This window comes from Idiotropiscis lumnitzeri, chromosome 3 (genome assembly GCF_059441095.1).
Source record: "Idiotropiscis lumnitzeri isolate Australia: NSW breed Sydney's pygmy pipehorse chromosome 3, RoL_Ilum_1.0, whole genome shotgun sequence".
Lineage (NCBI taxonomy): Eukaryota > Metazoa > Chordata > Actinopteri > Syngnathiformes > Syngnathidae > Idiotropiscis > Idiotropiscis lumnitzeri.
The window spans coordinates 22,776,412-22,791,226 of NC_142393.1; the positions used below are offsets into that span (position 1 = coordinate 22,776,412).

Sequence of the window (14,815 nt, forward strand, 5' to 3'; positions counted from 1 at the left end):
ACGCGTGCATCATGTACAGAGGCCCCTCCTCCATGCGCAAAGGTTTGAATCTATTCTCCTGCTCCTGTAATCAACAAGGTAATTTTCATTTGATAGCGCTAGCCTTGCACTTTATTGTCATGCAGGAGCTGCATTATATAATAATAATAATAATAATTGATTGATTGACAACTGCAAAAAAACAATAACACAATATTGTGAATATTATAGCTCTCTGTAACAGTAATCATAAAAATGGCACATGCATTCGTAAGTGTTGTAAACCTTTTTTAATTGGATTCACACACTTGCTTTTATGTACTGATAAAAGCACTTTTATATTCAAGAACACATAACTTACTTCCAAAGTTTAATATAATACTAATTACTTTATAATTATCAAGTAATTTGTTGCACTTCTGATTTTCTTCATTCAAAACAGCTGCAGAAAATCACGTGTGAGTTACTTTTGTTCCGTGACCACACTCGTAACTCAAACCACTCAAATCTGAAATCACTTTTATAACACGGCCACCTAGATGGTAATTGTTAACTCGTCTATTGCATTTAGCTTTGTTTGTTAGCATTAGGCTAAGTGGACATGATTTAAGGCAAAGCTATGTGGTTGTTTTTAAGATATAATAAATAATTGTCCAAATTTTGTTTAGTTTAACATTAAACTCCAACTGGGAGTGGCAATAATCAATCTTGTTCACATTGTTCACCATCTCACAAACTACTGTTTGTTGTGAAATGATTTGAGTTCACTGCCGGCATGCAGCGCTTGAACATCAAATATTTGCCGGCAAATCAAAGCAATAAATGGGGCTGGAAATGGCTTGTAGCTTGAAAAACTGGCAAGTCAGGTTACATGTATCTCCAGGCTCTATATAATGTACTCACAAAATACTCATTTTGTCATGGGCACACCAGAATTGTTGGAACGGACTTTTAATATCAACTGTAACGAGTTAGGTGAGAAGCCACACAGTTGACTTCAAAGTTTTGATACACTTCAAAGTCCCAGTACATAGCGGTTATCTTCGCAGTCCAGACAGATAGGCTTTGAAGATTGGGATTGCATTCTGGAACCAAGTCATCAAAAAATGTGTAATCCACATAAGGCAGAAGAGGGAAACCCTCTGCTGTCATTTTAATCCTAATTCACTGAGAGCAGGACAGAGAAACTCGCACTTCATTGTCATAATAGCAAAACCCCAAACAGCCACAGGGGCCGGCAAACATGCGAAAGCAGAACTCATGGTCAGGGCAGGAGGTTGAGGCGATTATGGTTGTGCGAATTATGGTTAGCAACCGCGTTGCCTTGGGCTGGTCATCTAAAGGTGAAAATGCATTCCTGACATCTTCGGACTAATTTTTTCCCACCGCGAAAGGACTACACCACCATGCAGTTTGGTGCCAACAAGTTAGACAAGAAGGACTTCTTCGGCAAGTCGGACCCTTTCATGGTGTTCTACAGAAGCAATGAGGATGGCACGTACGTTTTTCACATGCCTTTTTTTGTTGTGTCTCACAAAACTAAGTCAAAGGAGGGACGGACTTGAAAAACTTTTGTTGGTGCTGGTGTGCGCTTCAAATCCCTTTTGGTGCTTCATTTTCAGGTTCACCATCTGCCACAAGACCGAAGTGGTGAAGAACACGCTGAACCCCGTGTGGCAGCCCTTGTCTATCCCAGTGCGGGCGCTCTGCAACGGAGACTACGACAGGTAGGCCCAATGATACCACATCATCCCAAGCTATGCCTCGCAAACCCCGCTGCACTTCAAATTGACAGGTATCGGATTCGTATCATCTTTTGCAAGGTCTGATTCCAAACTAAATAAATCCAATTCCACGTTTTTTTTTTCTTTTTTTAATGCTGGCATGACGCATATTGCAATTGAGCCAAATAGGAGCCAAACTTGAAATTGTCGCATTGTAAATCCACCCGAAGAGAATGACCCACGAGGGATGTCACGAGTTGTAAACAGATTGCTACTGCTGCTTTTTCATGTCTCATTTATTATTTTGAGGCTAAGGGACAACTGAAGCAGCACAGCCAGGAAAGAATAAGTGTGAAGTTGCTTGCAGCTTTACAAAAGTTGATGTGTGTGTGTGTGTGTGCATGGGTGTGTTGAAGTCTGACATTTTTTTCTGATTCCCGCGGGATGGGAGTCAACATTAGCTTTAATCAGACGGAATCGGGAGATCCCATGAGAGTCGTTTTCACCGTGATGTGACATCACAGGTGTGTTGCATTCGGGAGCGATGGCAAACATGTTTGAGGACGGGAGTTTGACCACGACACTAATGGGTGTAAAAGCGAGCGAGACAGAGAGAACTAGTATGGTTGTGTTAAGCCATCATTTTAGGTTTTATTACTTTTAGTTGCGTTCAATTTCTTTTTAGTCTAGTCAAGTTTTAGACCAGAGCTAGTGATGGGAAAATGAAGCTTCAAAATTGCTTCATGAACCAGTTGTTGTATCTGTGGATGGCACTGTTGGTTTAAATAAAGGTTTTAAAAATGGCAAGTCAGTGTGCTTTCAGCCAAATATTGAAGAGAGCCATCTACTGGAGTCCAAAAATACTACAACTGGTTCATGAAGCAAATTTGAAGCTTCATTTACCCATCACTAGTCTGAGCATTTAGTCTTATTTTAGTCAAAATTGTCCATGACTATTTTAATCTAGTTTTAGTTGACAAAAACTGATAAGTTTAGTCTATAGTTTTGATCAAAGATAAATGCTGACATTTTTAGGAGAGCTCAAATTTAGGTTAAGAGCATAAAAATCTTACCACTGTTCCGTTTAAGCCACAGGTGCTTCAACTCAATTGGCAGGTAAAAGAACTCGTTCAGTGGTTCCTTTCTCTGTGTTAAATTGTGATAACCGTGTTCTATCACAGCAAATTGTTTTTTCGGATCCAAATATTACCGCTAGTCGGGATTGAGGAAAAGACGTCGGGACCCAGGAAACAGAAATAACGCATGACATTCTGTGACATTCGGGACATTTCTTCTAGTCTCATTTTGGTTGCCGCAAATAAATGTTTTTTTAATTCCGTAAACCACATTTAGTCTCATTTTTATTCCTCAAGAATATTGCATTATAGATTTAGTTATTATTGTCATGTGACCAGCATTTTCATTGCGTCTTGTCTCATCTCGTCAGCCTCACACGATTAAAGTCTCATTGATGAAGATATTTCGTCTTAATTTATGTTGATGAAAGAGAGAGAGTAGAGCGAGGGAAAGTGTGCATGAGTGTGTCTGCCTGATGATGTGTAGAAGTGGTCAAAGTTTGCCATGCTGGGTGTCACGTAGGCGTTTTTTTTTTTCTCTGTTACCATCCGTCTCTGCTCAACTGTGAGTTAATTGGGTCACACAGATGGAGGAGAGCCCCGGACGACACCTTTGAGAATTTGGACCAGCCATAGGAGCCGCTGTCATTTAGAACCTTGCCTCATTTTAATGTGTATCAGTTTTTTTTGCTTGTTCTCGTTATTTGGAAAAAAAAAAAAAAAAAAAGACAAATTTGATCAACTATTTGGATTGTCCCAGTTCTAATTACATGAGGACGTCATCCAGTAGACTATATTGAAAATATCACCAATACTTTTATTTATGAATCTAAAGTGTTCTCTACAATCTAACCGTACAATACAACGCAACACATAAATGTTAGCAATGCGACCATGCTCGCTAAATTGATGCCGTCACAATCGCATCGCTGTCCAATGCTAGGTCCGCGTCTACTTATGACTTACGAAAACCACATCAAAATATTTTAGATAAAAGGTTTTCTTGAAAAAAAAGTTGTCATATTTCGAAAATAAAGGTTTTTTTCCCCAAGATGAAAATACTTTTTTGTGTTAAAATATGCTGTTTTCTTTAGAAAACATGGAAAAAAATTATTTAAAAAAAAAACAAATTTTTTAATGAAGATAAAGAAGTCATTTTTTTTTTCTACAAAACCTACATTTTCTCAAGATGAAAAAAAAATCATACAATTATTGTGCTTTCAATAAGTGATATTTTATAAATATTTTCTTTATATGAAGTCATGGAAATATATGGGCTAATTATATCGATCATGTAAAAGTTTGGTGGGCCGGATTAGAGCGAGTGCCTTGCCCACCCTGACTTTTGCAGACACACATGGCAGAAGCAACTGAGCTAGTTGAGGTCGGTCAAAGAGGCCAGCCTGCTTGATGCCGCCTCCTCCTGGACCCGCTGAGACGTCATTGACAGCATTAGCAGCAAGTCACTCAACATTTCATGAAAGCCACTCAAAGAGAGCCAAAATACTTGCTCATTCCCAGTGAATCCCCCTTTGGCTCGCTCAGTGGCTTTCGAGCCCCTCAGCCAAATTAATTTGGAAAACTTGCAAAATATGCTTCATCCCATGAGGGGCTTTTTTTCTCTTTGGCTTTTCCCCAAAGTTGCTCACCTTATCGTGAGTTTTGGGTTGCAAAAGATTGAAAAGGGCTGGAAACTCTTCGGAAAGTTTAGCAGTGGAATTTGGGAAATACTCAAAATCGGAAACTTTCCGTGGGAATTCAGTGAATTGAGAGTAATATAATTGGAAGGATAAATTTGTGCTATCATAAGCAGATGTTCATGCAAAATAAATTTCTCTCTTTGTCGACATTGAAGGGCATTGTAGTACTTGATTTTTTTTCCCCACTCACTCAAGCGTTGGCTAGTTGAAGCTTTGTTGAACACATGGCAAAAAAAAATCAAATCAACTAATAAACTAAAAAAAACTCAAGGTACCAGTGTGCTTTCATAAAATATGATTGTTTTTGTTAGGATTATGATCATTCCCATATATTCAGTCTTCTTGAGGCAACTATTTTTGTGTTTTTGCATCAATGCCTCAATTCAAACACAAAAGCAGTCGTGCACTAATTCAACAAAACTAGAGCCACACCCACTAGCCGTTCACGGCATCCTTCGATGATGTATTTCCTCTCAATTACTTCATTGAGGTTAACGTCGAATAGCCTAAATACAAATTATAAGCTTTAACCTGGACCAAGAGATGAAGAAAATAATCACTTTTCTCCAGTCCCCCAAAAATATAAATGTCTGCTTTTGTATTTGAACTCTTCGAGCGGTGTCAGGATCAAAATGATCCGATTGAAATAATGACAGCTGAATATTGTTCTTGCACCACTGTGGAAACTCTCTAGAGCTGAATGAGTCATGCCAGCCACAGAAGATTCACGTCAATTGTATTATTGCTTGAACCTTGGGCCGTACGGGAGCAATTTAACACTTTTTTGAGTGTTGAAATCATCACGGTTATTCTATTATATCCTGCATTGAAAATGGTTTCATATAATTTCTTTTCGAGTTTCAATAACAGCAAACATGGAATGGAGCAGATTTTCTCTTTCTTACCTTGAATCACTTTTTTGGCAGCTTGTTTTGCTTCATTGTTACACATGCTCACCTTGGCAATAACAAATGTCTTCATCTTGTTGTTTTTCATTTGTTTTTACAGGACAATCAAAGTGGAAGTATATGACTGGGACAGAGATGGAAGGTCAGACAGACACAAACACGCACACGCACACATTATGGTATCGGTGTGAACTGTAATGAATGCCATTTATTTTGTTGTCATTCTCTCCCAGCCATGACTTCATCGGCGAATTCACCAGTAGCTACAAAGAGTTATGTCGGGGTCCGAGCCAGTTAACTGTCTATGAGGTAAGTGCCGTACGTTTTGTTAGAATTAGTTTTCAGGCTTACTAAGGCCCCTCAAAAGGGAGTGCATTCCAATTCATGTTCACAATAATAATAAGACATTTGTAAAAATTAACAAATGCAAGTTTTTATCCAAAACGATCATGTCGCTATGACCCGCAGTAGAACAAGAGGGTTAAATAAAGCTCAGGCCAAAGTTAAGGTGTTGTTATTCTCAAAGATTTTTTTCCGAGGAAGGACATCCAGTTTGTGCCTGGAGCAATCCGTCCTCTCAATTTCTGTGTGCAGAATCCCAAATGGCTTTTTTACTTTCTGAGAAAATCAGTGTCTACTTTGCCCGGGGAAGGTGATGTCGTCGTTAAGCCACGTTTAGTGACAGAAGACTCTGCAGGTCATGCTTATTTGAGCTATACTATTGGAAACGGCCATCAGCCTGCTTCCGTCCCTCTTGCCCTGTAAAAGGTTAAATGGATGGGGCGGACTGGATCGGCAATGCAGGAATACAAATGAACTACAGAGCCATGTGTCATAATCGAGCTTGTTTGGGTTGTCCTTTCGGTTACAGTTGGAGTCATGTCCACTATTGCTCATGAGGGAAATGTGACGTAAAACTTGAATGGCAGGGAAACATGACGGGAAAGTGTGATTGCAGTATAACTGGCAGGACATCGGGACAGATTCGTAACGAAATCGTGATGGGAAAACAGGACGCTATCTCAACAGTTTGTGATTGTTATGGCACTCATGGCATGGAGGTTGATTGCTTTGATGACAAGAGTTTGGATGCACTGTGTCACCCACAGCATTGATAGTGATTGTTTTGACAACAAGAGCATGTGATTGTTATGCCATGCAAAGTTGGAGACTGATGGTTGGGACAGCAAGAGTGTGTGATTGTTAAAGCACACATAGCTTGATCAAGACTCACATAACCTGATTATGACACATGGAACTCTTGACATCAAATATGTGGACAACGGGAGTGTCATTGTTTGTGACCTGATTGGGGACTGAAGAAATAGTTTCCTGTGAGACAAAGCTGTGTTTCATTTTGGCGAGAAGCCTTGCGGTCTCGAGCAGCCTTTTATTTTGCGTTTGCTTTGCAACTCCTTTGTTAAGGAAGGATTTCTCTATGGCAGAAGCAAATTGCCTCGCTTATCTCTACGATAGCGCACATTTTTCGTACGCCTCTATTGTACATCACAATGTAATTCACAAGTGAAGCGCACCCCTGAAAGCCTCTGAATAATGTTGCTCTTGCTGTGCAGCATGATCTATAGTATCTAATTCTCACGCCACTATTGGACGCTCCATTACCCTTTCAGGCAGAGTACAGGAGGGCCAAGATGTTTTCATTGTTTATCGCCCAGGGTAGGATGAAACGAATGACTTACATGATCAAAAGCGGACTTTCCCCCCCCTGTCTTCACACTAGGTGGTGAACGCCAAGAAGAAGCTCAAGAAAAAGCGCTACATCAACTCTGGGACGGTGAGGACATTTCACACCAAGCTCAGCTCTGTTTTTTATTCCGATCACACCCAATGTCACAGTTTACAATGCAGACAGTTGGCGGTGTGTTGTAATCATCCTTAATGAGACTCATGTGCGGGGCCAAGTGTGTGCTGATGAATGTTATAGTAATTGATATATTCATCACTGATTATAACATTAAACATTCTGGCCATGCGTCATTCTGATTGGGCATGGATGAGGCATTTTGTGTTCAGAGGTGACCGGCTAATACGTTCATGTAGATGAATAGTTTTCACTCTCATTTATGTGCAAACATTAAGGATTTGTTGTTGTTGTTTTTTTAACCATCATCAGGTGTCTTTGATGTCATTCAGTGTGGAGTCAGAGCACACCTTCCTGGATTACATCAAAGGAGGGTGAGTTCGCGTTCATTACTCAAGTTGTAAAGTAAAGTATTTTCGTCGACATTGAAGTGTCAAATCTAGTTTTTTACCGCAGTGAAAGTAGGAAAGTAATGGTTTTAAAACTACTAAGAGTATAAAAGTAAAAGTTATGCGCAGTAGAAAAAAAAAGTGCATTGAAGTGGAAGTCAAGACAAAGTTTTCTTTTCAATGTGTTCTGAGCGAGGTCGGCACGGTGGACGACGGGTTAGCACAATAGAGGGTTCGATTCTGGCTCCGGCCTTCCCATGTTTGCATGTGTTCCCCCGTGCCTGTGCGGGTACTCCCATTCCTCCCACATTCCAAAAACATACATGGCAGGTTGATTGGACACTCTAAATTGCCCCTGGGTATGAGTGTGAGCACGGTTGGTTGTTCGTCTATGTGTGCCCTGCGATTGGCTGGCAACCCGTTCAGGGTGTACCCCGCCTACTGTCCAAAGACAGCTGGGATAGGCTCCAGCACCCCCGTGACCCTTGAGAGGAGTGGCTCAGATAATGGATGGATGGATATTCTAAGTGCCCTGGTAGTCTGAACACAGTTTTCTGATTTAATTTGCATTCGTGGAATAATAATTAATTAGATGAATCCACCCAAGGACAAAAACTTGAGCCGCATCACCAGGACAGAGTAGCTCACCTTCCCCTCAAAACATTTGTATGAAGACCGTAATGATTCTAATGTTATATTAAAATGCTACTTCAAAGTTTCCACTACATATATGCCCGTGACAAATAATTTAAACCCCTATATTTAAAATAACAGTGCCATCTAGAGGAGTCAAAAAAACACAACAACTGGTTCATGAAGCAATTTTGAAGCTTCATTTTCCCATCACTACCTACTTGGCAAAGTGCCATGTGTAGCATTAACATGTATTTCATGGGGCGGAAGATATGATGACTTCCGGTAGTTTAGTGCTATGGTTTAAAAAGCCCAACTTCAATGACGTGTCATCGCCAATGTTTATTGGAAGCTAAGCATGCATCCTAACTTTGCTGCAAGAATGTGTGAGGGCCACATATCTACGACTGGCCCAAATTAATTAGTATCACTTGCAAATATTGCATACGGCAATAATATAACTTCAAATAACAATAACAGATCTATAAATTCCGATTTTGATTAAGTCGAATTTCAGACGTCACACACAACCTACCAAATAATCTTGCAACATTGAATTACAGCCTGCTGCATTCCAGCAAGGTACAGCATGTCTCGCTAAGTACCGTGCCATAGCCGTGTGTGTGTGGGGGGGGTGCGTGTGTGTGTGTGTGTCTCCAACTCCCCACCTCACATGCACAGCTATCTACATCTTCCAAAAGGGGAGAGTTTGCATTTTACCCGACAATATTATGCACAGACCCCAGCGAGTTTAATTTACATTTCCGCACTTTTAAGCATAGCATACTCGTGTGTTCTGCTTTGCACTAGTGTTGCGCTAAAAAAAAAGAAAATAGGGCCTGCATTCAAGATGCTTTATTTTAGAAAACCAACTATGACCAGGGATGTGTGACGTTTGGCTGACTTTTGTGTTCGATGCATGTGTTGTGTCGTAGTAACATTTGACAGTACAATCCAAAACAACTTTATCTGTATCGCGTATTTCCGAACAGCCGCAGCTGTAGTGGTCGACTTCGTTTTCCCGTTGTTTGACAGTTCATGTTTCTTTTCAGCTCTTTTTGCATGTGGCCTCATGAGAGGCCTAGTAAAAATGGGTTGCTTGTGTGGAAGCACTCAGAGACTTCAAAGTTCAAGTTAGTTCAAATGCACTCTGGCATCAGCAAGCCAATTAGCCAGTGCTGTGAGAGGTGTGACTTTACTGTGACAAATGTAATGACAAGAGAGTTGACAATCAATGATGTGGGTTTTAATAGACTAATTCAGTCATTTCAAACGCATTACTTGTGACTCATCGCCACATCTGTTCCAGAGCATTTGGCTGCAGAAGCACTTTTGTATTCATAGATTCCGCCCCTGAGTTCAGATTGTTTTCTCCTCGAAGAAACACTAAAAGGGGACTTTCTTTCCAAGCAGTTGCCAGGGATCTTTGACCTTACACACTGTTTATCCTAAATATTTTTTCTCACTCTAACATCTGAAAATTAAAAAAAAAATGAAAATAATCAAAAATGTGATTTTTTTTTTTTTTATAATTAACACTGTATGTTAAATCAACCACATTGTGACAGGTACCCAAGAAACAAATCTGTTGTTCATTTAACTGTCTTGAGGGAATCTCAAAGCAGTAAAAGTCCAAGTCAGGCATATGTGTATTTTTCTGGGACAGTTGGGATGTTGTTTTTGATGCAATTTGAACCATTGCTGAGCTCTGTCAGTGGTTCCATCCATTTTGCACATCCACGGAAATTCATTGGAAATCTTGAAAAAGTTAAATTGTAAAGCAGCAAAAACAGTAAAAAGACAAACTTCCTATTTAACAGACAAAAATAGTGTCAAGTCCACTCCAAATTCCCTTTTGTACAAATAGTTGTCAAAGCCTGTTAGGTCCAGAATTGACCGCAATTGGCCTCATTGTCATTAAAAGGCGTTGTACGTATTTTTGGGGTGTGACACTGTGGCAGCCATTATTTATGTATTCATTTATTTTAACAATAATTTCATACTTACTGGGAATTTTTAGGCCATGCAGGGGGAAAAAAAGTGCCTCGATTAAACGACCCACCCCCCCTCCAACAGAACCTAAAATTAGCCCATGAAAGCGAGGTTCCACTGTATTCTATGATACGGTATGTCCCATTTAAAGTCAGCTCCAATATCCGTGAAAATGACAAAAGATGGACAAACGCGTAATTAAGGCCGGGCAACCAGTTTGCGCATGGACGTGCTTGTTCATGCGCCGCTTTTACTTGTCTGCTATCTGGCTGTCCACGCTGGTATGTCCCAGATCTGTCCTATTCCTCTCTCCCTCTCACTCGCTTTCACACACATGCACACAATGAAGAACAGGACTTTTATTCCCACAGCGGCGTCCCTCTGCTACAATTTGTTCCATCAAGTTGGTGCTGAGGTCAGGATGCTATCCAGTGCATATTGCAAGTTAAGTTTTAGTGTGATGCTGACTGATTCCAAGTTTGAAGAGATCCGTGGTGCTCATTACAAGAAGATGGTTGTCCCCATGGTCAAATTATTTTTTACTTTTCCAGGGAAAGCAATGTGAATTGCATTTGTTAAATTTCATTATTGTTATTTATCTATTTATTTATTCTTACTTTTTTTTTCGAGCCAAGTTATTTCTGTGACCACAGTGGAATTTTCTTTCATTAATAGAGGGCTACCAACAATTCTTTCTCAGAGTGTACGTGCTGACAGACTAAATAGGAAAAGGAGCAAGTCGAGGAGACGTGTGAAGCGCTTTCCCATGATGGAAAAGATGATGTCCACGGACAAGCAAACAGCAGACCTTCATGTCTGTCCACGGCCAGATGAAGCAGAGGTCTCACTTCATTCAACCCTCAGCACTTTGCGTAATTACCTTTCTTATTTTCTGCGGAACACAAACCAATTAGGGAAAGTGTGCAACCTTTAATAACTGCCGTCTCTGAGGGCTTTACACAATACCCCCGTCGCAAAATTAAACCTTAACCCTGCGATCTTCAACGCTCATTAAAAACAAAAGGGTTTGCCCCAGCGGGACTGGCAAACATGCATCGGCCAAAAGTGGGCCAATCCAGATTCTCTATTCCTACAGTTGCAAGGAAAAGTATTGGAGCCCTTTGGAATGGCCTACAGTACGTGGATTGTTTTCTGACTTTTATACTCTCAGCAGGTTGTTGACTAGAGATGTGATAATACCACAATTGACTGTAGAGCTGCACTCGCACTCCGGCTCAAAGAAATGCTCAGATACTAAAGCGCCTATATCTTAGTTTATATATTTTGTGTTTTTGTATTTTTCTTCTCTCTGTGATTTGCCCCCAAGGTGGTGCAAGGAGCAGTTGAGTAGGGAGTCGCTTACCTGTGGCTATTCTAGTGCTGCTGCCCATCCCGAATCATGAAAAATACCACAAGTACTCCTCGATTTATCACCCAACATCACCAATTCCAAAAGCATCAGAATCCAACAGATGAAATCCATGAGATCCTAAATGGAGCGCACCTCCAGCACTGTACCTACAGTACATCATAAAGTACCGAGCACCAACTCGCTCACTTGCAAACTTACTTACTTAACTGGAACATACAGCGCCTGCAGCTGTTTTAACTCCTAAAACATCAAAGAGTTAAACGTTGCTCACTATAAAAAGGTCCCTCCTCAAAATTGTGGCCAAAGGTTCAATGCATTGGTGTCATACAAAGCAAATCCCCGTTGCTGGCGGCCTCTTAGGAGTTAAGGCGAACTAGCTGAGGAGACGATATCTGAGGCAAACGGCTTTAATATTTTGGCCATGTTTGACAGCATGAGAGAGGCTAACGACAAAGGTTTGATACAATGCAAAGATGGGAGTCATTTAAAACGTACTGCTGAACGGTTGATTTAAACATTATTATAGTTGGCGAACGAGCCATTCACATAAATGTGCTTGCACACATGACACACTCCCCACATAGCTACATCGGATATATTGTGCTCTCATTAGAGGGACACTACACAAACTTTCATTCTGATCAGAGTACGATACTTGCTTTCCCACTCTCTCTTCCCGTTCGAATCACCACCAATTTGCGCACTTGCATCATTTAATTTTCATCTATGCGGCCTTCGGAAGAACAAGTTTGGACACCCTTGAGGTAAACTTTCCGAGTGCGGCGTGGAAAAACTATTTGACCCCCTTGGCTAATGGCTTCTTCAAAGGCTAATCTGAGTCAGAATTCAACCAACCAAGAGTCCAATTAATGTGATGAGATTGGATTTGTTTGGTTAATGCTGCCTTGTCATATAAAAACAGCGGTGTATTAATCAAATGAAGTCTGGTTGTCATTTTATTTTTCCTAAAAGAGACACATTATGCATTTCAAACAGTTTTAATAATGTCTGTGACGCATTCTTGTCACCAGTTGCTCATCAGTACAGCTCTGCTTTTACTTTTGGCTTTGAAATGTAGTGCTACATTCGGTGTCGTCTGGCTGTCGTTTGATGACGGCAGATTCAATTCTTGGTTGGATAAATTCTGTGTGGTCATTATGCAAATTAGCCACACTTACGTCACAATATGGCAAAATTCAAAATGGCTCAGTCACAGACACATTTTGGGAAAAATGAATCATGCATAGAGTCAAATTTATTTTGAGTAGTTGTTTAATTTCCCCTTTTATATAGTGGGGATCACTCCTACTATATTTCAAAAGAACAACTAAGCTTCTGCAGGTGTGAATGTCTTTGTCTCTAGTAGGATGTACAGTATGTATAATCTCTCTTCAGTCTCTCATATTTTAACTTTATGATGATCAGATGTTGTGGAGAAGCGCTACTAAAATCCCCTTGTGCACATGTTCTCCTGCGTCGTCTTGTTACACACAACAATTTGTTCACTAACAAAAAACAACCCAAAACAAAGAAAAAAAACAACAACAAAAAAAAAACAAAGCCCGTAGGTGTAGCTTTTGCACCGTACCCCACCTGGAACACATTTCCAATCCTGGAAGGCATTCTCACTTCCGAGACTCCCAGCATATTGTGTTTGTTTTAGCACAAAGCAGGAAGTCGGTATGACATCCGTGCTGTTGACACAAGGCCGGTGCAACAGTAATATTTCAAATGGGAAGAAATGTACGCTAATTAATGACAACTCAGCAGTGTGTAGCTTGATTGTGTTCAAAGAAGGTACGGACAGCCTAGGAAGGCCATGACATCGCGATCCTGGGCCGAGAGGAGGAGGAAGCTGAGAACGCAGTACAGTATATCTCTGCTATTAGTGATTTGCTTAAAAAAAAAAGAAAATCAGTAAATGTTGCTACCCTACAAAGAATGTTTTCATAGTCATTACCTTTATTAAGTTTCAACTGTCAATTAACAAAAAAAACAACATGATCCCAAAACACTTTAATATAATTTCAAACTTTACCCATAAAAATAAACGCTTCACAGATGCTCGACCTTTTTAATATCCACTCAGAACATTAAAAACACTCTCCATTAAGAACCCTGACTAAACTCAGCTTCAACAAACGTAAATGTTCGTCTTTCAGTCAAGATGCAGCTCGCCAATGTTGTCGGTGATGCTTTTAAATGAGAAGGAATTTACAATACATTGACACCGCTGCGGGAGAGAGGCGAACAGCAGAGGTTTATTCAAACATCATTAGCTGGCTAATTCACTATTCAAATCCGCTCACCTTATTATGGGCTTATAATGGTCTCCCTCGTCTCCTTCCTCTTTCTTCTTCTCCATGAACGTGGCCAACGCACCAGTGTTGTTATAGGGAATGTGGTATTTGGTATTCCTTTCCACAGTTTGGGCGAGCTGAGAATAAACATAAAAATGTGATCGAAAGACACACAGTGTTATTTGCAGGGAAAAGCAATTTGACACATGGACTTATGATTAGATGGCAGGAAATAATGATGGCACATTTATTTATCTGCAGTGCACAACATCAGTCAAGGAAGATTCTCCAAGACTTTTATAGATGACTAGCTTGGGAGGCAGAGATAAAAATAGTAATCCCAGCCTGGCCATTAGTTGTTTGCAATAAGAGCCAAAAGCCTGACAATCCTGCAGCATCAGTCAACATCGTTCCACATTGATTTTCCCATCGTGGAATCATTTGTGGGCTCAGCTCCTCGACTAATCCCCAACGCACCTCAGGAGGGAAATTAGGAAAGCCAGTAGCGAAAGCCAAGACAGACGGCGCATACGTGTTTGTTTGTGCGTGTGCATGCGTGGACACGCTGATCCCCGGAGCCTGATCCTTCATTCGCCACACATTTTTTCCCACACTCTATTTTAAAAGGAAGTGGCACAACTCACAATGACCCACGTTTCTGTTCAACCAGTGCTCGCTGATAGAAAGGCCATCCCTTTTGAGTCATGAGCAGTGATGGCGGTAACGCGTTGGAAAGTAACCATGTTTCTCTAATATATCCATTTGCATTGCTGTCTCGGGGATGGACGTGACGTAGGTGACGTGTCATGTTTGGACCACATGAAAAATAGCAATTGAGGAAGCAGATAGGGTCCAAATTGTAAACAGAGTCATTATTTAGATTTTATATTAACTAAAGAAAATATTAAGGTCCGTAAGTG

At 40.5% G+C, this 14,815-nt stretch overlaps 1 protein-coding gene across 2 annotated transcripts in view; it reads left to right on the forward strand.

Annotated features, from left to right (window-relative positions):
• The window catches only part of cpne5a (copine Va), an 80,980-nt gene that overhangs the window by 48,052 nt on the left and 18,113 nt on the right, over positions 1-14,815 (forward strand). For both annotated transcript variants that reach the window (XM_088289583.1, XM_088289584.1), the window contains 6 exons: positions 1,374-1,477; positions 1,602-1,706; positions 5,488-5,529; positions 5,621-5,696; positions 7,129-7,182; positions 7,522-7,583. In XM_088289583.1, coding sequence (XP_088145709.1) covers positions 1,374-1,477; positions 1,602-1,706; positions 5,488-5,529; positions 5,621-5,696; positions 7,129-7,182; positions 7,522-7,583 — 443 coding nt within the window. The remainder of the gene's footprint in view (positions 1-1,373; positions 1,478-1,601; positions 1,707-5,487; positions 5,530-5,620; positions 5,697-7,128; positions 7,183-7,521; positions 7,584-14,815) is intronic.